The 27,155-nt window shown below is 39.1% G+C and overlaps 1 protein-coding gene across 3 annotated transcripts in view; it reads left to right on the top strand.

Moving 5' to 3' along the window:
• Positions 1-27,155, top strand: part of TSPAN9 (tetraspanin 9) — a 186,981-nt gene that overhangs the window by 14,434 nt on the left and 145,392 nt on the right. For 2 of the 3 annotated variants that reach the window (XM_060778075.2, XM_060778076.2), the window contains exons 2-4: positions 626-703; positions 7,573-7,593; positions 10,978-11,001. In XM_060778075.2, coding sequence (XP_060634058.2) covers positions 7,575-7,593; positions 10,978-11,001 — 43 coding nt within the window. In that variant the 5' untranslated portion in view covers positions 626-703; positions 7,573-7,574. The remainder of the gene's footprint in view (positions 1-625; positions 704-7,572; positions 7,594-10,977; positions 11,002-27,155) is intronic. The other variant, XM_060778078.2, reaches the window with a different exon arrangement.

Genomic DNA, 27,155 nt, shown 5'->3' with positions numbered 1-27,155 from the left:
AAGCAGATAATTGGATCTGTGTCACATATACAATACAATAATAGTGTGTAATACTAGCAGTATCTCCAAAAGAAGAGATCCTACATCGAAGCTCCTTGTTGGGCTAAGGCAGGTACAGGTGGCTAGCCTCTTGCCCAATACTCTTTTGGGTAGAATGGATAGCTGTGGCCCTCTACTTTCGTGTAGTAATTATGCTGTTGTAGTCATGGTGCTGGTGCCCCTAGCATTTTCAGTGGGACTATTTGTCTTTGTGAGGAGTAAGGTGTACCTAACGTGTGTGTCTTAACTCTTCCCATTGCAAGTTAAAGGGAGGGTATTTTGATTAAGCATGAAAATGTAGGGTTTGCCATTTTTACTCAAAGTTTGTGTAGCCACACAAAGTCATGAATGCATCTCCCATGGATACAAGGGTTGTGCATATTTTGTATTTGGGCCGGAGAGCAAAGACTGCCTGAAAATTGTACCCAAAATTGCTGCTGGTGGTGGTGGTGGTGGGTTGTTAGGGGGCTGAAGTGGGACTATAAATGTCTGGGAGCCATGTGTGACCAGTAATCTGAATTTTCCCCACCACGTTGCCTTAAGTGAAAATCCTATCTTGTAAACATAATTCCTTTTATTGTTTTAGGGTGAGCACACAAAGAAGAAAAAGTGGACCTGCATCGAATCAAACATTGGCTGTCGCCACAACATACAGTGACTTCCAGTGAGTATCCTGGGTTCTCTGATTTTAACCTGACTTTGTCCCACTTTAGACAAAGTTGGGAGACACTGGAGTTTGCGCGAAACTCCAGAGTATCCACACGCTTCGTAGCTGTGTGGACAGCTGGAGTGGATCCAATTAGGAGATGGCTCCTTCCATGTGACCGTTGTCACTCTCTCTAGCCATGGAACTCTGTGCAAGTATGTGGCTACTGTGGTCATATTTGTTGATATAAGAACAGGGTGCCCACATGACCCTCAAAAATGAAGGCTTGATCTACCTCCCCTTGCTAGTTGCATGATTGCTTCCTTACAACATGACCAGATATGACAGGCAATGCCCAGGTGCTTGACTGGTGTTCTGTGGCCAGCAGGGAGTGGTGACTGTGACATGGAAGATGAGCTGATATTTCAGTGGGTTCAGCTCAATGCATCATGGTCACGCAAAGGCCAGTCTGGAGCATAATGCTCTGGACTTACCCTGGTTTAAGCAGCCAATGTAGACTCATTCTTATTAATTGTTTTGAACAATTGTAGAAACAAAAGGAGGAAAGTATTTATTGCTTAGTGGTTCTGTTCAGAGTAACTAGTTGTTTCTTTCAAATGCATTGTGGACGTCTTTCCGAGGTAAGCGTGAACGGGTTTCAGAGCTGAACGGGTGCAATGTCCCATTTCAGACTCATCTAATGGAACATAATCCAGAGCTTCAGCTACTTTATGGTAGATGGAACTAACGTTGCATGAAACACACTCCAATCTGTCGCGTGGCAGGAGGGATCTTTTTTTTCTATCCGACCTCTGCCACCAATTGTAAAAAAGAAGGCCGAAACAACAAATCTCACACACACACACACACACACACACACACACACACATATATATGGGGCGATGAAGAGACTAAGGTAGTGGTGATGCGTGTTGCTGAGGCTTGACTTTTAAAATGTTTTTACTTGAGGCACTTTTTAAAAGGAGTCACTCATTACCCCAACCAGAATCCTGCCTTCTTCTGAGGTAAATCTTCTTCTCAATAAATGGACATGAGTCTTACTTATAAAAAACTGATCAAGGATGTATTTATTCAAGGATTCATAGGTGTACAAGGTTTGATGGTTATTCTGTATTTCTTTAAATGTTGTTACAGTTGACTTTAGTTAACACAGATACTAGTAACAGTTTCCAATATAACTCTCAGTATGGCTTTTACTTCTACCAGACTAGCTTTAAACTTATTTAACTGCAAAGCATCTTTGTTTTCTTAACTGAAAATTCAAGGAACTGGCTTGGCTTTTTCTCCCTTCAGGTATCCCCACTGAAGTTATAGATTACTACTGGGGTTTCTTTTTCCCTTAGCTCATGTGCTAATTGTTAATTTAAACAGGTCCTATTGACTCTCTAAACCAGTGGTTCTCAACCTGGGGTCCCCAGATGTTTTTGGCCTTCAACTCCCAGAAATCCTAACAGCTGGCAAACTGGCTGAGATTTCTGGGAGTTGTAGGCCAAAAACATCTGGGGACCCCAGGTTGAGAACCACTGCTCTAAACACACAGGCTGAAGACTTAACACTTGGCTCAGCTGACAATACCCACAGCCACCTTTTCCCTTTGACTACCTGTCAAAGACTTAAATCACTTGGTTCGGTTTCTCAACACACCAGAACCAACTTTCCTTTTTGGTTTCCTGACCAAAGAGTGACTTTCTCTCTCTCTACCAGTGGCAGTTAGTTCTGCCCTTTTTGCTTCTGCCTGGAGGCCTACGTCACTATGGCAACCACAGCAAATGTTGGCCTACACCTATCATATCACATCAATAAACACATTTAAAACATACATTATAATTAGCTATTTTATTACAGTGCATCAATCACTTATTGTGTTTTTTTGGATGATTTCGAAAGAATTATCATCCTATGTGGGGTATCTCCAGAAATGGCATTACAAGCATTATTCTGCTTTATATAAATGTTTCTTTGAGTTTGCGGCTGGAATAAATGGTGTGTATGTGTGTAAGCCTGACTGCTTTGGGTTTTGTTGCATTGTTGGGAATTGAAGAGCTACAAACCCATGAACCACGCAAATCTCTCCCCTGCTCCAAGGTGTTTTGTACAATATTATATACACTGACATGGGAACAAGGCTCATTTAATTTTCTTGTGTGTTGAAACCTATAATATTACATTTTTAGTGGCTGACTGAATGTCAAGCAAGTAATAAAAGGGAGAAGGAGCACCCTTCTCACTGGAAATTAAATTCTCACATTGCCTGCCTTTCTTGCCACATCAGAGAAGGGTGAAGAGGAACAGTGTTTGTATCATATTTCCAGTAATGCTAAGTAGTTCTACAGTTTGAATTTAAAGTGAGATAAGTACATTGGGAGATATTTATTTTCAGCAGTGGAAGAGGAAGCATCCAGTAGTGAGCTGCTCCTCTTATTTTCTCTGGCAGGCAAAAAGAACTACTCAGAAGCTGCCACTAGAGGGAGCAACCCATTGGGGAATCTAAAAGTAGCAGAGGCTTGTCTTTAAAGTAGGAGTCTTCCGAGACAAATTTTGAAGTTAAGACTCTGTTATATTCCTTTTGATATGCTTCCTGCCTGCAAGCTGTTTAAGGGGTCAAGCCTCCAAAACGGCGTTGAACTAGCCAATTTGTCAGTTTTGGATAGAATAGCAAAATGTCGTGCTGCTTATGCAATGGACTCAGTTTCTGTCTTGTTTATTTTTTAAAAAGTGAAATATTGTACATGGTTATTCCAGTTGCGCAAGTCCAGTTGTGTCCAGGGGTGAACAGATGTGACATTACAGTGATACAGGATCACAGCTTTTCTTCCACCCGCTACAGCAAATATTTCTAGAAATAGTTTTTTCAGAAATCCATTGTTGTTGGTCAGTTGTTGCTTACATGTGTGGAAACTGCTTTAGTATTAGCAGTACTTCATTCTGTCGTTTTGTGAACCTGTTATCAGTCCTGCTAATTTTTATGAGCAGGAGTATCACAATTTATGTTAGGGGATAATCTGTAGATTTGAATTAGAAAAATAAATAATATTGCAACTGCCAGCCCAATTGTGCATTTTCAGATTTTTGCCTTACAGTTGTACATATTCTCTCATTGGTGTCAAATACAAATGAATCGTGTCAATATTTTGATCATTCATTTTTATAGTTATATACATTAAAAGTACTATAATTTAAAAAATATATTTACACATGAATGAAAACACTATAATATTTTATTTATAATAGAAATCCGATAATTTAGAATTAGTACAAAAAGCATTCAACCTGTGTCCTAGTCCCAAAGGCTTATCACTGTATGCCCCAGTGTTTCTGAAAGATGTGGTATAGCAAACTCTAACAGCAATTATTGGCACTCCAGTTTCTAGGTTTTTAAACTGTTTTCAGAGATTCTTCAGGAATGTTTAGGTGTGTTTTTGAATATTATTTTTTGTTCATTTGCTTCATCTTTTAATTTTTTCTGTCTCAGGGAATGCGGTGGGCTGAAAAATAATAGATTAATGCTTTAAGTAGATTAATGCTTTAATGGATCTCAGTGTGCATGTGCTACATTCTGTGCAGCCTGCTAGTGAGAGTTGGTTATATTGGCATGTATATTTATGACTGCAAATGCAACAGGATTATGGGAAATGAATCACTTTGCCACCATCATTTACCTCTCTTTGTTCATCTGCTACAGAATGAAATGACATCAGCTATAGAGACAGTTTTCTTGCTATTTAAAGCTGTGAGAGGATGTGTCAAATGAAATAAATTGAATCCGGGGAGTGGGGTGAGCTCCCGGTGTTAGCCCCAGCTTCTGCCAACTTAGCAGTTCGAAAATATGCAAATGTGAGTAGATCAATAGATACCGCTTCTGCAGGAAGGTAATGGCAGTCATGCTGGCCACATGACCTTGGAGGTATCTACGGACAACACCGGCTCTTCGGCTTAGAAATGGAGATGAGCACCACTCCTCAGAGTCGGACATGACTAAACTTAATGTCAGGGGAAACCTTTACTTTTACCTTTTAGCAGCCCATCAGGGACACCTTGAGCCACTTCAGCAGTGGGTGGGTGTTTCTACCTCCCAGCCACACCAAAGCTGGTTTGGTGCTACTGGTCAGGGGCTGAACATGCACCCACTCTCCCTTCCTGTTGCTACTAGCTAGAGCAACCTGAGAGATAAGAGGGGAGGAAAGTCTCCTTTCACAGTCATGAAAGGAGGGAGAGAACTGCTGAGCATCAGGTAGATCACCCAGTTGGTGCTGTAGCTGGTAGCGACAGGGAGGGAGGGGAAGGAGAGGACAGTCACCCAGCATCCCCAGGCCGCCTGAGCCTGGGGAGCATGGGACAGCAATATGAGAGTCATTTATAAAGCTTGAGGTGGAGTGAAGCAGCGGTATTTTAAGTAAGAGATTCATTGCATGAGGTTCTCTGCAGAGAGAGTGAAATCAAAATGGACACTGCAGTGTCTGCAACTAAACCTATGCACTTAATCCACTCCTTCATGTTATTATCCAAGGCTGAAAAGGAAGAAGGGAGGACAACCTTTCTTTTTCCAGCTTGGGCAAGAGAGTGAGGAACTTTTTGCCTCTGCCTCTTGTCTCTGTCTTTGCACTGGGTTTCTATTTGAGCTCTAACTCATGTATAAATTGACCAAAGTTTTTTGGAGTGATTTTTTGTCAATTTGTTTTTATTTATATGGTATTTTTTTTAACAAGAACAAAAAAATCAGTACAAGAAAAACATCAAAAATGATTGCATAAATCTTATATAACAGTTAGGAGGCCAGAACCATGCAAAATATTCATCCATTCACATCCATGAAAAACTTCAGGTTGTTTTCTTTGATCATGAGGAAGAACTTCCTGATCGTGAGAGCAGTTCAGCAGTGGAACTCGCTGCCCCGGAGTGTGATGGAGGCTCCTTCTTTGGAAGTTTTTAAACAGAGGCTGGATGGCCATCTGTCAGGGGTGATTTGAATGCAATATTCCTGCTTCTTGGCAGGGGGTTGGACTGGATGGCCCATGAGGTTTCTTCTAACTCTTTGATTCTATGATTCTATGATCACATGTCTGAGTGAAATGAAAGGAGACCATATATTCCCAGATTGCCTGTGCTTTCTTGTCTAAGTACTACCAGCAAGGTAAGACGATCTCTATGCTATAGGTCCAGCAAAGAAAGTTTAGGAGAAGCAAAAAAGAATCAAGACATACATTTACAATGTTTTAATATGGCCTTTGAATCTTATCAGGACGTGTTGTAGATTGTATTTTGGTACTATGACAGCTGTGTTGCACTTTTCGGCTTTACTCCTTTTTTATTAGCAGATTATAGTCTTTGCCACAATCTAGTCTTGATCTTTATTTTTGGCAGACAGCATGGAGCTTCTCCATCTTCTGCTTCTGATTATGTAGGCTATTTGATTTCTCATTCCGTGATGGCCATATATACAGTTGCCTGAAATATATTTGGAAGGAACAATTGTAGACCTCACAAATTTCAATAAGTTGCTTCATTTCTTGATCTGTGGATAAATTCTTCTGAAATATTTTGTCTTCTACGCTTACTTCCAGTTGCTCATGATTATTAATATGTCTTGTTTTGGTATGTGGCCAATTTCTACCTGGATACTTGCAGGAAATCTTTTAATTCCTTTCTCTTTTGTTCTTGTAGTTGGAGTATGAATTTGCATTATACTTATATTAATAGTTTTTCACTGAACTAAGCATTTAAGGGTGTTTGTGTCTCTGATTATATTTATTATTTATTATTGTGTCATATAAGCTTTTAGGATACAACAGAGGGCTGATTTATTAAAGTTTATTCAAAGACCTTTTACTTCACCATAATATTTCAGCCAATGCTTCTTAGCCTCTAAATTATCGTATATACTTGAATATAAGCCGACCTGAATATAAGCCAAGGCACCTAATTTTACCACAAAAAACTGAGAAAACATATTGACTCGAGTATAAGCCGAGGGTGGGAAATGCAGCAGCTACTGGCCAATTTCAAAATAAGCATAGATACCAATACAATTACATTAATTGAGTAGATTAAATGTTTTTGAATATTTACATATAATTTTAATATAAGATAACTCTGATTAAATCATTATTCTCACCTTTTTCAATGTAATAGTGCTTACATATCCTTCCAATAAGAGAGTAAAATAGTAAATGTAATAACAACAACAACAACAACAATAATAATAATGTAAAATAATAAATGTAATACTAATAGAGTAAAATGATAAATATAGTAATAATGAATAGAGTAAAATAATGGATGTAATCAAAATAATAATAATAATAATAATAATAATAATAATAATAATAATAACAGAGTAAAATAATAAATAACATTGACTCAAGTATAAGCCGAGGGGGACTTTTTCATCCTAAAAAAAGGGCCGAAAAACTAGGCTTATACTCGAGTATATACAGTATACTAAAATGATATATCATTGAGTGATTTGTTTTGGATCCTAGAGCTAGTGATATTAAACAATAGAGGGGATCACGGAAAACTGAATTGTACCACTTGACAAGGAAAATTCCTATGTGTTGTGGATATTAATTCTAATCTAAGAGTCCATATAAACATTTTTAATAAAACGGTTAAATTGATTACCATTTTTATTTTATCTGAAAACATGAATAAGGAAGCCACATTCCATTCTGTCAAATGCTTAGTGAATATCCAGGGAAGCATCTGCAATAGATTTCTTTATTAATTTACAATAATGAAAGATATAATCAGAAGACAGGCATCTCAGGAAGAAAACATGTTTCTGTACACAGCAATTCAATCATGTTGTGTATTTTAGCACCTTTATTCTCTCTTTCTCTCTTTGTCTTTCTCTCTTTCTCTGTCAGACATGAAGGAATACGCTATTGGTAAGTTTTCAAATATATACACACATATTTTCCAAACAAAGCTTAGAATTAGGGATGTGATAATGTTTGTATTGATTGTGTTGTGTTTCTCCCAAACCTGACTGCGTTTTGCTCCCATCCTAAAGGCATTGCATGGAAATACTGGGGGTTGCATGGAAATGTGTGCACTTATGCATGTATTTTCTCTAGGTGCAAGTGTTTCTGTGGGTTGTGATATTTTTTGCTGTAGTTCTCAAAATTGTAAAAATATCCAAATGGTATTTCTATTGGATTATTTACTAGGTATTCCCAGCACCAGGTCCATTTTTTATTCCAATCCTTTATAAGGATTTAGAAAAGCATTTTCTCCTTTTTTCATTTTTTTTTAGATATATAGTATTAAAGTATTAGTACCAAAAAGGTTACGAATCAGTCAACTTTAGATTCAGTTTGATTATTTGGGGTGTTGATTCAGAAAATTGCATTGGATAGACCATCTAGTAGTCGCCATCTGCTTGCCCACAGAAAACCATATGTAATAATCTAGAGCTGATGTGGTCTATCCAGTGGAATTTTCTGAATCAGCACCCCAAATAAAACCAGGAACAGGCCTAAAAACAAAGACACCTAAGTGCCCCCACTTTCAGGTGCCACAGTGGGAAGGAGGAGAAGAAGAAGCAGCAGTCCAGAGGCTTGTTGTCCCATCTTTCGTGTGTCGTCAGCCTCTCCCCTCCCGACATCTCCATTGCCTTAGCGCTATAAGAGAGTTTCGCGAGTCTAGTGTAGTTACGGTGAGGCCGCAGACCATATTTTAATTCTTGAGGACCACTGGTAGTCCATGGACCACAGGTTGGGAACCACTGCTCTAAAACAATATATAGGAAAAAATATCCTTCAAGTAATAGGATCAGGAAGTTGGTCTGGATGATCTGTGTGATCTCTTCCAATTTTATGATTCTATGACCATCTTACCAAATCTTTCGCAACTGTTTTTATTTCTTATAAATATTTTAATTAGGTTTTCAAAAAGGGAACATCCCCTAGCCCTATAACCCAACCCTTTAAAATGCAAATAATTTTTAAAAGACATTAAAAAACACCGTTGACTTCTCCCCCCTCAAGCAAAGGCACCTGCCAAAATGTTATAACGTACTTCTGTTCTAATCACTTTAACTTCTGCTAAATATAAACAAATGTAGTTAACAGTAATATTTACCCACAAGTGATATGAATACAAACATTTTTTTACAAAACTACAATTCTTAGAATTTCATTTATATTTTTCATTTCAGTATTTCTTCATTTTTCCTTTTTATCTAGATTAATCTTGAATGTATTTCAAAAATTTCCTCCAGTATAATATCTTGTTATATTTCCTCTTTCATATTAAATGTTCTTATTTCCATTATTTATCCATGTCTCTTCCAATATTTTTCATCTATAACAGGTTATCCCACCTGCTCACCCATATCTTAATATTAACAATTTGAATACTCTAAATGTAATTCAATTCTTGGAATTTCAACTTTGTATATTTTATCTTAATGTACCCCCCTCAATTTTTCTTTTAATTAGTATTGAGCATATAATTTCAATTTCCAATCTACTGTCCATTGTCAGTTTTCCTTGTACAAAAAACCATCACTGAATTAGCAATTTGTTTGTTTGATTTTTGCATGTTTCTCCTAGTGGAATGGCCTTAGATAGTGTTTAAGATGTTCATGGAGGCTTTGTTTGTCTGCTTGAGTGGAGTTTGAAAGCTTAAACCTCACCTACTCTGTAGTTCTGGTTAAAATTCCTTGCTTTTCCTCTGAAGATCGGTCTAGATCCATTTTTGTATTTCAATGACATCCTCATAAACAATCTGTCCATAAACATTTGTCTTTTTGTTTACTTCCTATTGATTTGTTGCCTCCTCCTTCTGAGTTGGCAATTCCTGATCAATCTGATGTATTACAGCTTGTTCTTCTTTCTTTTGTTTGTCTATAGTTTGTTCTGTAACTCCCATCTTTTAGCTCCTGTCTAATATTAATTGCTCTTTGAAGAATGTCTTTTTTCAATTCTGATAACAAACACAATGGGAGCAGGAACTGGAAGAACTAGAAGGGGTTAACTGTTCACCAGCAAAGAACATAGATTAATTGTTGTTGTAATGTCTTACATCTCAGCTTGGAATGGGAAACTGTTTCCCACTGTTTCCCATTAACTTTTTCTTGTCTTGAATGTTTCCTCCTTTCTTTTTTTGTAGTGCTCAACAAATATTAGTATTTTTTATACCTGTGGAGTACAGGCAGTGTCCAAGTAAGAGGCAGGATAGGTTCTGTAGGTTTGTTTTTAAGTTGAATTTGTAAGTCAGAACAGGGACTTTTTTCAACTTCGAATAATATAGGGAAGGGTTAACACCCCTGTGGTGTTTGTTTTGCTGTCTGTGTCTCTGTTCAAAAGATTTCCCCTGACTTTTCCTTCCTCTAATAATTGGATTTTGAAAAAAAAATGGCTTTTTGTGGAAACAAAGATTGGTGATAAAGCTTCAGTGGAGAAACCTTTTCCCCATGATAATTCTTTCAGGAATGAATTTCCCTTCCTGGAGTTGATTTTTCTCACATCCTGTTGTCTCACCCCCATTCTTAAGTATGAGTCGTTTGTAAGTCAGATGTTTGTAACTCAGGAACTGCCTGTAATTTTCTTCTTTTCCACAGTGAGGACTTAGAGATGATAGTTCACAGCATGGAGAAGATTGTTAATATTACCACAAGGGCTCATCAGTCTTCCAGTCAATTTAGTAAAGTTTTAAGAACTTTAAAAAAAAGCTTGCCTTTAAGGGGGTTCCCAGTCTTCATTCTTTTATGATGATTTATGAAGCCAGTGGAAGGAAGGGTTCTTTGAGCTTTTACAGCACACACTTCTGCACGTCTGTAGGCAGTCAAACATAGCAATATGAGCCATTTGTCTTTTCTGTGTTCACTCCCTAAGGTAGGAATTGTGAGGTATTGAGATAAATGTTGGCATGTGGATAATTCTTTCACTTTTTCCTATTCCTAGAAGAAGTTTCAGAATCTCTAAATCAGCTTATTTTTTGCAGGTTGCTTTTCTCTTACTTCGAACTGAAGTGAGAAGTTATTTCCACTCACTGTCTCCTCCTTTGATGTCCTTCAGGTTTTTTTTAAAGAATAGAACAAGTAGACATGAAGTTGATGCAGCAGGAAAACTCAAGGAGCTGTATTGTGAGGACACATGCTTCCTTTGACCAGCCTAGAAGAGTCCCTAAAGTTCTTATTATGTGTTTTATATCATTTACACATTTCTCACATTGACTAAAGTATATTTCATAGTTTTTCTGCTCTGTATATTTTCTCTACTTGCATTTTAATATATGCCTTTTATTTCTTTAAAACAATCACACAGCATGCAGATGTGTGAATTCTGGAGGTAAGGTTCATTTCTTCTCTTAAGTCTTGAGAGGTGTGACTAGGCTATTTTTGTCAATACTTTGAAACCAATGGATTTATATAAAACTAGTTGTACCTGCCACGTGTTGCTGTAGCCAACTTTCCCTCCCTCTTTCTCTCCTTTCTTTTTCTCCTTCCTTCCCTCTTTCCTTCCTTCTTTCCCTACTTCTTCCCTTCCCCCCTTTTTGTTCCCTTCCTCTTTCTCCCGTCTATATCTATTCTTGGACTGCAACTCCCATCAGTCCTCCTGATCAATCTACCTACCTACCTACCTACCTACCTAATCTATCTATCTAACTAATCTATCTATCTTACCTATCTGGAGGATTGCTCGGATTTGCAGTCCAAGAATAGAAAATTGGAAAAAATGCAGGGATTGGGATGCTCTCAAAGAAATCCAAGGAGAAGAAAGCTTTCAGCTTGGAAGCAGTGTATTTGGATCATCCTCCTCTCCTAAAGGGCCTGGTCTAGGGGATGCTGGGAGCTGTAATCCGGAAGAGAATGTTGATATTCTATTGTGTGTTTTGTTTTCCAGGGGAGTCATTTTGTACATGCGCTTTAGCATCTTTTTTTTTTTGCTTTTAAGTCTCTTCTGCTGTGTTTTTCAGTGTTTTTATGAGTGATGGTCACTTGTTGGCCTGATAGGTGTATTGTGTTCCAAATTTTGTGTCAAATTGTTCAGTGGTTTTTGAGTTACATTAATCTCACAAATGAACATTACATTTTTATTTATACAGATATTGTCCTTCAAACACACATGCCCAACCCAAAAGGATTCTGGACTTTCCTTCCTGCTCAAATTCAGCTTAGAAGAAAATGCAAGACCCATTTTCAAAAACCAGTCCAATTCCTATGAGTTTTCTATTTTTACTTTCATTTCTACATGTTTTATGTAGAAATGAAAATCTTTCAAAATAATGGTGTTGAACTACCACTTTCCCCAACTCGCATAATTTACTAGCACTGTGAGATGAATTTCTTTGTCCAGCAATCAGTATTTCATTTGTAATTAAAATTAAGAAGTGCAATGGTTATTGTGAGGTTGAAAACAGTCAAATTACATTAAAGACTTTTTAACACTCTCTTTCATACAAATCTTTAAGATTTTGTTGGATCACAATTCCTCTCACTGGCCACTAGTCACGTTGTCTGGGGCGGAATGGATTGAAATTCAACAACATCAGGAGGGTCACGGGTTTCCCATCCCTACTGTCAATTCTGTTCTCAAAAGAATTTGTTCTTGATGACTGAAACAGAGTAGAAATTTTGGGGAGCTCTCCAGAGTTCCATGACTCTGAGAGCTCAACACAACAACACAGGTAAGTTCTTGTAAGAGTGTGAGGAAGGTGGAGAGCCTTGCCCCCAGAGTAAAAAAATACTTCCTTCATCCACTGGGAAGATATACAAGCTGTGGCTCAAGACATGTTGATGACCACCAGCTGAGTGATTGTAATGGAGGTGTGTATGAAGGGCGGGGCTGGGGGAAGATAAAAAGGGAAGACATGGAAAATTAGAGGGAAGACAAAGACCAGAAAGAATGTGGAGAGTTGCCTTTGAATCTTTCTGTGGAGAGGCTACAATAAAAGGAGTATTGTGAACATCTTGACCAGCTTGCCTTCTTTTTGCTTGAAGACAGTTATCCTGTGTTTACATTACCCACATGGCAGAGGAAAAGCTTTCAACATGAATGCCAAAGCCGATGCCATTCCGCTTCCAATGGAGGAGGAAAAAAACCCCACAGCGCTATTCTATTTTCTCCCCACCGCAGAGCGCAGGGAAAGCATGATGGCAGCATTGACCCATGTGAAAAATGGGGTCAGATCTGAATCAGAAGTGAAATGGTTCAGGGATGTATCGAACCATTCCCTGACTTTTTCTAATGTGGGGCAAAACTGTGTTCGCCGGTTTTACACTGTGTCGAGTGCAAAAAGGCCCTAAACATCATGAGGATGCCCAAAACTGATTTCTTGCCAACTTCAGGGTTTGTGGCTGCAATTAGTTGGAGCCAGGATGGATTTATCAAGAACAAATGCTGACAAACTAATCAATACACACACATACAAACACACACATTTTGTGTCACTTGTTAGTAGATGATAGTAAATGTAGATGCAGTTTATCTGTATTTCAGTAAACATTTGATAAAGTTACCCATAATATTTTGACTGATTAAATGTTGAATAGATAGGAGTAATGTAAGATAGATCAATGACACTATTAACATGGTTTTTGTTCCTGGGTTATAAATGTTATTTCCTAATTGGTTCTTGTTGCACTCCAGACCAGGAAAAACCCTCTGACTTTAAACACCACACAGCTGAGTAGAAATGCAATCCGTTTATTTAAGATAATTAAAAAACAGTAGTAATAAAAAGCACTTTAAAAGAATAGGTAAATCCAATTAGGTAGAGAGATAAGCTGGAACAAATAGTCCAGGAAATTAGTCTATCAAAGTTCATGAAAAACATTGGCAAAAACTTCTATAGTAAAATCCAAAAACTGGAAACGTGACTCCAAGGCAATTAACAATTGAATCTTTCCAAAACAAGGCTTCCAAGGAAGAGGAACGAGGTCTTGACTTGATTTATCTGACTACTGATCCTGTATTTGGGATTTTTATCTCCTCATTACTCTATGTCCCAAGCGGCCAGAAATGGGTTTCGTATTAGCCTTGAATCCCTTATCATTTTTTCTTTGAGCCTGGCAGAACGCCTAAGAGACTGGTCTGCTTTTCTATTCTGACTAATAACATCCCGTCTATCTATTTGCTCATTAACTTCTGCAGCTCGCCCAGGTGCCGAGCTATTCTCAGGCTCTAAACCATGGGAATTCTCTGGTAGCGATTCAGGGAGCACACCATCATCCCCACACCCTTCAGGAGCATTCTCATGAGAAACTACACTTTGAACAGGGATCTCCTGGTCATTGTCTGCATCAGTATCATTGGAAGCAACGTTACCCACATGAACCTCATTGTCATCATACCCTGATCCTGAAACACAATCACTGGCTGAACTCCATCAGTTCTATCATAAGTTGGTTCATATCATGGGAAAGGTTTATTAAATGGCAAAAACTTTGTTTTTGTGGGATATTCTGCAACACATTTTACTATAGTTTTTCAGTGAATATCTCACTGAGTCTCAACCAATGCAACATAGTTTGTGGCAGTCACAAAAACAAAGTTTCTGGAGTATAACACTTACTTTAAAAGTAAGTACTGCTCAATTAAACAGGAAATAACACTTCCAAACCAGGAACAGAATTATTTTCAAATTTTGTTATGTAGCATAATTGTTTGGAAGCTCTGTTCGAGGTCTCAACGTAAATAGCTATATTTCCAAACTGAAGTAAAATCTGAGTGGATACTGCAAGGGTCTGTCCTGAAGTCAACAGTTTTCAGTATTTTTATTCAGTAACTTAGATGTTGAATTTGTGAGAATCCACAACATGTTTGAGGGTGACACAAAACTGAGAGGAGTAGCTAACCCATTCAGAGATAGGAACAGTTCAATAAGATCTTAATAAATTAGAAAATTGGACTAACCCTAATAGAATGACATTTCATAGAGATAAATAAAAAAATGGATCAATTACACCATTAAAATACTTGACTTAGCAGTAATGCATGTGAAAAGCACCTTGGGATTGTTCTTGATCATAAATTAAATATGACTCAGCAGTGTGATGCTGCAGCAAAGAAGGTAAATAGTATTTCAGCCTTATTAAAAGAAACATAGTTTCCAAGGTGAAACAAATATTAGTCTTCTGATCAGGACTCATCTTGATCATAGGATTCAGTTTTGGATGTCTCTTTAGGAAGAGTATAGGCAATTTGGAGCAGATTCGGATAAGGACAAGTATGAGAAGAGGTATGATGAACAAAATATACAAGGAACTGGGTACATTCAGCCTGTTGAATAGAAGACTGGTAAAGAAAAGACAAGAGAAGAGATGGCATGACTGAACTCTTTAAATTTAAACATCTAAATTGATGTCAAATCTAAAGGGCTGTGGACTTTGTTTCCCCTGCTCCAGAGGGTACGACTAGGTCTAAGCTATAGGATGGTAGATTTTGGTTAAATGTTCAAAGGAACCTATTGACATTTAAGAGATATGGAAATGGAAACAGCTGCCTTGGGACATGATGAGGTCTCCTCCAAAAAAGAAGCTGGAGATTCTCTGACAGGGATGCTCTAGCATTGGACAAAGAGTTGGACTCAATAGTCTTGAGTCCATTCCACCTGTATTTTATAATTACCGTATATTCTGGCGTATAAGACTACTTTTTAACCCAAGAAAACCTCAAAAGTCAGGGGTCGTCTTATACACAGGAGTAGTCTTATACATGGGACTTGTCTTATACACGGGAGTTGTCTTATATGCTGGAGTAGCCTTATGCATGGGAGTCATCTTACAGAGCAGGTGCTGAAAATTTCAATCCAAATGGGAGAATCTGTGGTTGCTGCATATGGTAGGAGAAGCTCAAAAATGACAGTGGCCACGTCCCTGCCCTATATGGCATTAAGGGCAATGCTGTACAAATATGGTAGAAAAAAATCCATTCATCACGATTCGTGGACTTAATGTGGTCCCGATGGTGAGGTGAAGGGGCGCCTCTCTGGGAAGGTGTAACTGAAGGGCGGAGCAAGCTGCAGGCGTCCGGGGTATGGAAAAAAGAGATAGAGTGGCTCTGGGCCCAGAAAAACAACTCTTTTACCTGTCTGTCCTGCCCTTGTATCCTATTACCGTACCTCCTCCTCTGCCTCTCAGATCTTGCTCCTGAAGACTGCAGTGAAGTAGTGCAGGTGTGCATGTGCGAGATCTGAGAGGCAGAGAAGGAGGTACAGTAATAGGAAAATTACCATATTTAAATCAAATCTGATGCTTTGAAAAATTTTATTTGATATGTGTTGGAAGAGGGGTAGTCTTATACGGCGAGTATATCCCAAACTCTATATTTTAACTGGAAAAGTTGGGGGTCGTCTTATACGCCCAGTCATCTTATATGCCAGAATATACGGTATGTGCTTCTGTATATAAGGAATATATGTGTACTAGGTGGAAGTAGCTAATACTCGTTGACAGACCTCAAGTGTTACTTCATATAAACATTGTGTATTTTTCCAGGCGAGAAAATATTTTTGGCTGTGAGAATGACAGTCCGAAAGAGACCTAAACTTTGTTTTAGACCACGACTTAAACCAAGGACAGCTCACATTTCATGCTCTACTACACTTTCTCATCCTAAATTAGAAATGCACTTCATACTACATGGGGTATTATGCAACGCTTATATAATCTGAACAAATTTGTTGTATGAAATATTTAAGGTCATGTTCCACAGGAATCTTAGAATTACTATGTATATGAAGCAGTAGTCCATTCTCTTAGCATTCACTGTTTTACTGATGCCCATTAGTAAGGTTTGAGTGCAGTTTGTTATATGTGTATCATATTGCCAAGAGCAGCATCAGGTTATTTTTCAAAGCAAAAAATCAAGGAACAAAAATAATGGTTCCATGGTCAAAAAAAAAAAAAAGAGAAAGGGGAGAGGGAGAAATAGAGATTTGTCAGCACTTTTAAGACTACTTTTAAGACTAACTCTTATTTTGTTTTAGCTTGAACTTTTGTGGATATAAACCTGTTTTTTTCAAATGCAATACAGAGTGATACTAAGATCTCAGGTATAAAGCGTATTTATAAAGTGGGAATTGAGTAGAATGTCATTTGATCCAGAAAGATGAAAATCACCCCTTTCTCCAAATTTTGAAATTGCTGAGCAAGGTGATCTAGATCTTTAAAGCTATATTTATTAATAAGCCAGTTCACTACACCTTGCCAACATACAGAAACTAAACCAAAAAAAAAAAAAAGAAAGAAAAGAAAAAGGAAGAAAGAACGAAAAATACCATAAATGAAAAGAAAACATATATAATTACTAAATAACTCTAAAACACGAAACCAAATAACCTCATTAGCAACTAATTTAAATACTAAACTAATTAAAACATAAAAGACCCCCCATCTAAATTGTAATAAAAGAAGATAAAATCGTATTTATAAAATTCTTGTTCTTTTATTACAGACTTACTAATTTGACTTACTAGAGTTACTAATAATTAGAACCACAAATTAGGACATCATTAGTTATCTCATTGTTCAAGAAGTTATTAAATTGTTCCAGACTTTTTGCAAATCTTCAGGCAAGTCTTTTAGAGCCTTGGAAACCTGGGCAAGATTTGCAACTCTTCTCTTCTTGGTGGACCAATTCATTTTTTATATTAGACTTTTGTATCTTTGCAGGGACCGGTTAGTGTTGATGTGTAAAAGCAATAAGTCTTCTTGCCAAATTAGTTACCCTAATTTGAAAAAAAAAAAACTCTCACTGAGAAACTGGGTTGTGTGTTTTCCGGACTGTATGGCCATGTTCCAGAAGCATTCTCTCCTGGCATTTTGCCTGCATCTGGCAGGCATCCTCAGAGGTTGTGAGAAAATCCCTTTCATCACATGTGTTGTAGCGAAGACACTTGTATAGGTTCCCCCCACATATCTTACACGTTATGTACCAGAACATTGTCAAAAAGTAGAAAATGTCAGAATGCTGAACCAATAGAAATACAGTAGGTCCTTCCTGTTTATAAGAATTAGGTGTGCAGGAACCCTATGAAAGTGGAAAAATCTCCAGATATGAAGCAAAGTATCCTTATGAATCTAGTGGGTGGTGAGCTCCAAAGTAGTTCCGTCTCAGCTTACCTGTCTGAACGTATTTTCCCCTATGAACCATCTCGGAGATCAAGATAGTCTGGGGATGCCCTGCTCTCGGTCCTGCCTTCCTCGCAAGCACAACTGTTGGGGATGAGAGACGGGGCCTTTCCAGTGGTGGCCCCTTGGCTGTGGAATTCCCTCCTCAGCGACATTAGATCAGCCCCCTTCCTCCTAGCCTTCAGAAGAAAAGTAAAAACTTGGCTTTGGGATCAGACTTTCGGAGAATAATGCAGTGCAATAGCAGATTTGGAATATGTGCAATGACCATGGAACGACTTTGGACTACAATTTCTGGATGGTGTGATTTTAATATAGAATGTAATGCTTTAACATGTTTAATATGTATTTTAATGTGATTTATTTTAAGTATAATGTTTGTATGTGTTTTAAGGCACTGAATAATTACCTATACGTAAGCCACCTTGAGTCCTCTTCGGTTAGAGAAAGGCGGGGTATAAATAGGATAAATAAATAAAAAAATGCTAATCAAGGTGGCCAATTGAAACATTCACATTTACCTCCATCCAACAGACGGGTTCTTTTTCCCACCCAGGACATTCCACAGATATATAAACCCCATTTTCCAACAGACTTCACAATCTCTGAGGATGCCTACCATAGATGCAGGCGAAACATCAAGAGAGAATGCTACTAGAACATGGCCATACAGCCCGAAAAACTTACAACAACCTAAGATAAGACTGTCCTACTCTGATTAAACCATTATTCTAACCTCCTTCAATGTAAATGTGCTTATGTATCATTCCAATAAAAATAGAGTAAAATAATAATTGGAATAATAATAATAGAGTAAAATAATGTAAATGTAATAATAATAATAAATAGAGTAAATAATACATGTAATAATAATAATAATAATAATAATATAACAGAGTAAAATAATAAATAAAATTGTATCGAGTATAAGCCAATGGAGGCTTTTTCAGCCTAAAAAAGGGCTGAGAAACTCGGCTTATACTCAAGTATTTATGGTAGTTAACTAAAATAAATTAAAACACAATAAAACTAGATTAGATAATAAATTTGATAAAATGAGATTAAATTTCAAGATGAAAGCAGGGGGAGTAGAGTGACGAGTGTTAAAAAGTCATTAGATAAGTTCATCACCATGACAAGGGAGTATTGTCATATAGCAGCCTTGCACTTCAGGAGGTAGCCTCCTGAAATTGCTGATTGGTGAGGGCCATCATTGTTGTTCTGTGCTCCCGAAGTCCCAAATCTGTGAGGAGAGTGAAACAGCAGTGATCAGTGTTGACAACCAACTCTAGAAGCATACACAATGGTTGACTTCTGGAGTTGGTTGGCAAGAGAGATTATTGTTGCTTTACTTCCCTTGAAGACCAGGGACAATTTACAGCAATGGTTGGAGATGCCAACCATTTCTAGAAGTCCACACTGTGGTGGGCTTCTGGAGTTGGTTGGTGAGAGAGATTATTGTTGCTTTACTTCCCCTGAAGACCAGGGACGATTGATAGCAATGGTTGGAGATGCCAACCATCTCTAGAAGTCCACACTGTGGTGGGCTTCTGGAGTTGGTTGGTGAGAGAGATTATTGTTGCTTTACTTTCCCTGAAGACCAGGAAGAATTGACAACAATGGCTGGAGATGCCAACCATCTCTAGAAGCCTACACAGTGGTTGACTTCTGGAGTTAGTTGGCGAGAGTGATTATTGTTGCTTTACTTCCCTTGAAGGCCAGGGACGATTGACAGCAATGGCTGGAGATGCCAACCATCTCTAGAAGTCCACACTGTGGTGGGCTTCTGGAGTTGGTTGGTGAGAGAGATTATTGTTGCTTTACTTTCCCTGAAGACCAGGAAGAATTGACAACAATGGCTGGAGATGCCAACCATCTCTAGAAGCCTACACAGTGGTTGACTTCTGGAGTTAGTTGGCGAGAGTGATTATTGTTGCTTTACTTCCCTTGAAGGCCAGGGATGATTGACAGCAATGGCTAGAGATGCCAACCATCTCTAGAAGTCCACACAGTGGTGGGCTTCTGGAAGTGGTTGGCAAGAAAGAATGCTGTTGCATTGCCTGCCCAGAAGTTGTAGAGAGGGTGAAGCAACAGCAATGGCCTGTCAACTGCCTCCCAAAGCTCATGTAGTAACCAGATTCTGGAGGTCCTTGATATGGGGGATGACTGGTGTCCACCCACCCAAAACCGAAATCTGCTCCATGCACATTCACACAGAAACCAGGGCAGACCTTGTGTAGGCGTAGGAACACATAGCTTCTAGAGTCAGCAAGGATGTTGAAGAGGGCTTAAAATATTTGTGTCCCCCCCCCCCCCCACAAATATCTTGAGCCCTCTCTTGTGGGGATCTTGCGGAGGGCTAGCTGTATTTCTTTGGTTTGATGATTCATTTCTTTGACATATTTCTTGCTTGCTTGGTGTTTTGTTTGAATATATGAGACGTTTATTGTAAATGGAAAATCTCAATAAAAATAGAAAACTGTGGATTGTACATAACCAGAAGTCATTAATTTGATGTGTAGTCCAAAGAGGAGCGTGTGCATTGAATTAATGGGTTCCGGTTATAATTCGAAAGGGTCAAAAGACCATTTTTTAAAAAACCAACCTGTCAAAAAGGCAGGTGCATCGGCATCAATATATGTAGTGTGCCATGAAGTCATTGCCTTTGTTCATACTTTTGCTAATCCATTGGAATTTCTAATATAGTTTAATGCAGCTGTTTCTCTTTCTAATCTTCTTTGTTCAAGGACAATGACCTGTAATAAAAGTTTTTTAAAAAGTTAATCTTAAAGGTGTTGCCATGTTTCTTTTCTTGTTTTTTCTCCCTCTCTTTTTTCTTTTTTGCTACAAGAGACTAAGATAGCTACTTCTTTAAAAACTTCCCCTGTGACCAATCTGGCAGAATTGTCTGGCTGTGTATGCTCGGAGTGCTTTCTAAACCCCTTTAGTCTGTAGAAACCTTAGAAATAATGTTCAGGGATTCTTGCAAGTATATTGTATCTAGCTCTTAGTGTGATCAGTACCTAATAATAGATGTCAATGCTTTTTTTTTTGCAGAGTATATTATTCAGTGGATGTCTTTATTTTGCCCAATTTTCTCGCCTACTCTTTTTGTTTGTTCTAATGCAAATCAGGAGCGCAGGTAGAAAAAAAAATCAATTTTCCTTCATTAAATTGCTTTTGTGATCTTTTCTGCCTTATTCAAACGTATCTAAATGCCTTATTGGACATTTTTGTTCTACTACAATACAAGATGTTAATGAAGTATGGTATGTGCAAGACTAGTTTGTTTCTATATTTTAAACCACAAATGACTTTTCAATGAATCTCTTTTTTAACGAAGATAGTTAAGTTTAGCTTACTTAACTTGGAGTTACTCTCCTTTCCCCCTTTCATACATCTTAAAGACTCAGTACTCGAATCTAATGCACATCTTTGTTTGACTGAATTGTTTAGCTAAAATTGAGGTGCACATTATAAAGAAATAAATAATAAACTTTATTTATACCCCGCCACCATCTCCCCGATGGGAACTCGGGGCGGCTTACATGAGGCCAAGCCCAACAACACAATACAATAAGTAAAATCAAACTGCCAACAATAACAGAATAAATTACATAAAGTATAAGAAAAACATATAAAATTAAAATAAAGTCATTTATAACACAGTAACAGTGAGTGGGCCACATGTACAGAATCAAATACTAAAGCTAAAAACATGGGGTGAGATAGGGATGGAGCAGATTTATTTGTGTGGGAGAAACTCTTCAGGAATGGGGTCAAGAGGAGTCTTCGTACAGGCGAGGAGGGGGTGTACTCTAAGGACAAACGTTGAGGGGTCACGGCAATATCAGATTGTATGATTAATCACCAAAGGCGCAACAGAACATTAGATTTGATGGTGCATTAGAGTCATGCACCAAAAGGTGTCTTTGCCCCTCCATTAGGCTGAGACTAGAGAACTCACCAACCTCGACCTGATGGTGGAGCAGAGACTTCTCTCCCCAAGCAATTTCTCTTTCATCCCCCAACTTAGCAGACATAGGAGAAACTGCACCCCTTTCCAACCCAGGCCCCTTCTCCTTCGTCCCCAAACTTAGGAGATGGTGAAGAAACGATGCCCCTTTCCACCCCAAGCCCTTAATCTTTTGTCCCTCAACTTAGGAGACGGTGAAGAAACGGTGCCCCTTTCCACCCCAAGCCCTTAATCTTTCAGGGCTCAATGCCGTGAACATATTGTGCAGTTTTACTTTCTTTCCTAAAACTTTTTGAGTTGCCTCAACTTAGGAGATGGTGAAGAAGTGGTGCCCCTTTCCACCCCAAGACATTTCTCCTTCATCCCCCAACTTGGGAGACAGAGGAGAAACAGCACCCCTGTTCTAAAGAAGGAAGAAGTGGCATCACCTTCAACCTGGCGGAAGGGCGCTGTTTCTCCTTCTTTGTATTGTTGAAGGCTTTCATGGCTAATGGAAACATTCACACCTAGCTCCAACAGACAAGAGTTCTCTCTCTCAACCTGGACCTTCCACAGATATATAAACCCAATTTTCCTAGTTTCCAACAAACCTCACAACCTCTGAGGATGCTTGCCACAGATGCAGGTGAAATGTCAGGAGAGAATGCTTCTAGAACATGGCCATACAGCCCAAAAAACCCACAACAACCCAACTTCTTCTCCTTTCTTTAGAAAAATGTTTTGGGGTGTGCATTACATTAGATGGTGCATTAGACTCAAGTAAATATGGTAATAAATTTCCATTAAATAACTGGATTAGGCTAAAATGGGCTTTAACAATTTTAAACCAATCTTTTGATGGTTTATTTTAGGTAAAGATTGTAAATTGATTTTAATTAATTACCATATATTCTGGTGTATAAGACTGTTTTTTAACCCAAGAAAATCTCCTCAAAAGTCAGGGGTCGTCTTATACATGGGAGTAGTCTTATATGCGGGGTAGTCTTATACATGGGAGTAGTCTTATACGCTGGAGTAGTGTTATACATGGGTTTAGACTTATACACGGGAGTGGTCTTATACACGGGGTAGTCATACATGGGAGTAGCCTTATACATGGGGGTAGTCTTATACATGGAAGTATCCTTACACGTGTAGATCGTCTTATACGCGGGAGTAGTCTTATATGCCAGGAGTCGTCTTATAGAGCGTGTGCTGAAACTTCCAGTTGGATTGGAGAATCTGTGCCGCATATGGTAGGGGGAGCTCAAAAATGGGAGTTGCTGTGTCCCTGCCGTATGCAGCGACTGTATGAAAGCATTACAAGTATGGTAGAAGAAAATCCATTCATCAGGATTCGTGGACTTAATGTGGTCCCGATGGTGAGGTGAAGGGGCGCCTCACCAGGAAGGTGTAAGTGAAGGGCGGAGCAAGCTGCAGGCGTCCAGGGCGCCCAGGATGTGGAAAAAAGAGATAGAGTGGCTCTCGGCCCAGAAAACACACCTCTTTTACCTGTCTGGCCCACCCTTGTATCCTATTACCGTACCTCCTCCTCTGCCTCTCAGATCTCACTCCTGCAGTGAAGCGGTGCAGGTGCGCATGTGCAAGATCTGAGAGGTAGAGAAGGAGGTACAGTAATAGGAAAATTACCATATTGAAATCAAATCTGATGCTTTTAAATTTTTTATTTGGTGTGCGTTGGAAGAGGGGTAGTCTTATATGGCAAATATATCCCAAACTCTATATTTTAACTGGAAAAGTTGGGGGTCATCTTATACGCCCAGTTGTCTTATATACGGTATATTTACAACACAAACATTTTTTGACAATTTTGAATAGTCAACCTACGACAGTGTGGAAAAAATCAGGCTAAGAAACATTTTTATACAAGGCTTTAAAAACCAGAATCATAAGAGCTGGAGAACACCACGATGGTCAGCCAGTCCGATTCCCCTGCTATGAGCCTGGTGGGTTGCTTTCTGTTTGGAGATCTCTGGAGAGGGAGACTCTATAACTCTCCAAGGCAGCATATATCACTGTCAAAGTTGGTGAGGGTCTTCACGGCTGTTCAGCCCTAACAAAGTCCCAGAGCTGCATGGAGGGCAAAGCAGTAGTAATGGGAACCTTCAACTTACACTGAAAGCTTACACACCAGTTGGCTTCCAGAGTTGGTTGGCAAGGGATATGACTATTGCTCCTCTGCACTGAAGACTCAGGAAGGACTGAGTGATACAGGTAGACTGTCAGCCCTCTCCAGATACTCACATTTTCTTATTGAGTGACATGATTAGCAATGGCAGATGAAGGGGGCAAGGGGTGCAAAAGATAGGAAGGAACAATGGCAGCTCCTAACTCCCCCCTCCCTCACTGGAAGGTCAGAGAGGAGAGGAAAGGATCAGCTGTGAGGAATGTAGGAATGCAAATTGAGCTTCAGATATTTGCAATCTATATGAGAGCAAGATGATCTGCTCAATTCCCACTTCCTTCTGGGATTTTCTTGTGTAAGGCAGAAAAGAAGGAAGGGGGTTGGGTGGAGGAATGGCAGATGCCACTTGGGGTGGGATAATGGTCAATGCCACTTTTTTTGGAAAATGAAACTTCATCTTCAAAGAAGCAGTTCTTCTAGGCCGTGTTGCGACTGTAGGAAAAATGGGAGGAAAGGAGGAATCTAACATTTTTATTTCAACACAAACATTTATGGATATTAGTTCACTTGCCTGACCCGGTAACTGATCAGTGTTGGGGAAAACATCTGTACTAGTTGGAGTTTTCAGTTGGTTCAGAAAAATGATTTACGTGTCCTTTATATGTACATTATAATACAATACATTCTCAGTTAACTGGAACTCTCAAATATTTATTTATCGTGTCAGGCAACCGAACAGTTGTATTACATTTTTGACATGACAAACAAACATACAAAAGACACAGAGTTTGCAAGCTTGGTAGTTGATTAGATGTCCTTTGACCAGTATCTGGTCACTTGGAGTGCTTCTGGTGTTGCCGCAAGAAGGTCCTCCATGGTGCATGTAGCAGGGCTCAGGTTGCATTGCAGCAGGTGGTCTGTAGTTTGCTCTTCTCCACACTCACATGTCGTGGATTCCACTTTGTAGCCCCATTTCTGGAGGTTGGCTCTGCATCTCGTGGTGCCAGAGCGCAGTCTGTTCAGTGCCTTCCAAGCCACCCAGTCTTCTGTGTGCCCAGGGGGGAGTATCTCATTGGGTATCAGCCATTGATTGAGGCTCTGGGTTTGAGCCTGCCACTTTTGGACTCCCGCTTGCTGAGGTGTTCCAGCGAGTGTCTCTGTAGATCTTAGAAAGCTATTTCTTGATTTAAGTCGTTGACGTGCTGGCTGATGCCCAAACAAGGAATGAACTGGAGATGTCTCTGCCTTGGTCCTTTCACTATTGGCTGCTACTTCCCGGCGGATGTCAGGTGGTGCAATACCGGCTAAGCAGTGTAATTTCTCCAGTGGTGTAGGGCGCAGACACCCCGTGATAATGCGGCATATCTCATTAAGAGCCACATCCACTGTTTTAGTATGGTGAGATGTGTTCCACACTGGGCATGCATACTCAGCAGCAGAGTAGCATAGCGCAAGGGCGGATGTCTTCACTGTGTCTGGTTGTGATCCCCAGGTTGTGCCAGTAAGCTTTCGTATGATATTGTTTCTAGCACCCACTTTTTGCTTGATATTCAGGCAGTGCTACTTGTAGGTCAGTCTCAAGTGACTGACAAAAAGAAAAGAAAACATACTTTAAATAAAAACCTACTTTTATAACACAGTAAAATACTTGTGTTGCATTCAGTTTGTTTTTATTTGTCTTAAATTGCTTCTAATTATTGCATTTCAATATTAATATCAGACGAATACAGAATTTATGGTATGGTATAATATGAGGGTATAGTATAGTATGAGGGAGCCCCTGGTGGTGCAGTGAGTGCAACCCTTGCGCTGGCAGAACTGAAGACCGACAGGTCAAAGATTCAAATCTGGGGAGAGCATGGATGAGCTCCCTCTGTCAGCTCCAGTTCTCCATGCAGGGACATGAGAGAAGCCTCCCACAAGGATGGTAAAACCTCAAAAACATTTGGGCATCCTCTGGGCAACGTCCTTGCAGACGGCCAGTTCTCTCACATCAGAAGCGACTTGCAGTTTTTCAGGTTGCTCCTGACATGAAAAAAGGGGTATAGAATTAGACGTATTTTTAATAACAATGCAAAACAACAGAAACTACATTTAACTAGCATCTTCCAATCCCCATGGGCGACAGCTGACTGAGTCTACTGTCGTCATTACAATAGGGCTGTTTATTAAGATTACTTAGATAACATAAATGTCACAAAAATCTTCGGGGTGAGAAGGGCGGAATATAAATGTTTAAAATTAAACAAACAAACAAACAAACAAACACCTGCCATTTACCAGTCACCATCTGCTAGCGCACAGGAAATCAATTTCCTATATTAGAGCCCCAAATCACCCCAAGAACAGACCTAAAAAACAATGCACCAAGCAAAAGAAAAGTTTGAGTCTGAATGGTAGGTTTTGTAGGGAAGAGTATAAGTGAGAGTGAAATGCGTAATTGCATGATTTGCTGATCTTTGTTATGTTCAATAAAATAAATTTTTATATTATGCTACCATTGTTCATTCTTTGTTTATGAAAATCCCATGAAATTCACGGTGATTTGAAGGCATATACATACAAACATGATTTTGTCTTCTGTGTGTTTGTGTGTGTAGATAGATAGATAGGGTTCTGACATGGTATCTATGGATAAAGGCATACGGTATCCAGTGGGGATGAGTGTAGCAGAATAGCCCACAGTTACACCTTGAAGATATTAGTAGGTCCCCACTGTTGTAACCCGAATATGAGATGTCTATATTAGTGGCAGAGGTGAGAATAAGGGAAAGCCCACATCTTTGGTGATTGCAGTGAGATTTCATGTGATGGCAGTGGTGGTTTAGGCAGAACCAGGTTGTGGGAAAAGCACACAGGACAGGAGCCTCACAACCACTAGCACTACCTCTGCCACCATATGGCAGTTCTAGTTTTGCAAAAAAAAAAAAAAAAAAAAAAAAAAAAAAAATTAAAAAAATGCTGGCCTCCACAGTTGTAGGGAATCCCTGATCTGCATTGTTACTGTAAGCTGATCTCTTTCTTAGAAAATCATTCAACATCCTGCCAAAGATTTGGAAGCTTACCAGGAAAGGACCGTGGCAAGACAAATTTCAGCATGCTGAATGCTAACACTGCTATGCATCGCAAAAATGATGGGTATTGACAGCTGTGCAAGCCCCCATTGTTCATTCAAGCTTGCTACAACCCCCTCTAAACTGGAGTGCTCAGCTTGAATTACACTTAATAAATTGGTACACTTTTCTCATTTTATAAACTAAAACTGGAC

This window comes from Anolis sagrei, chromosome 5 (assembly GCF_037176765.1).
Source record: "Anolis sagrei isolate rAnoSag1 chromosome 5, rAnoSag1.mat, whole genome shotgun sequence".
Taxonomy (NCBI): Eukaryota; Metazoa; Chordata; class Lepidosauria; order Squamata; family Dactyloidae; genus Anolis; species Anolis sagrei.
This window is presented reverse-complemented; position numbering and strand designations above follow the sequence as displayed.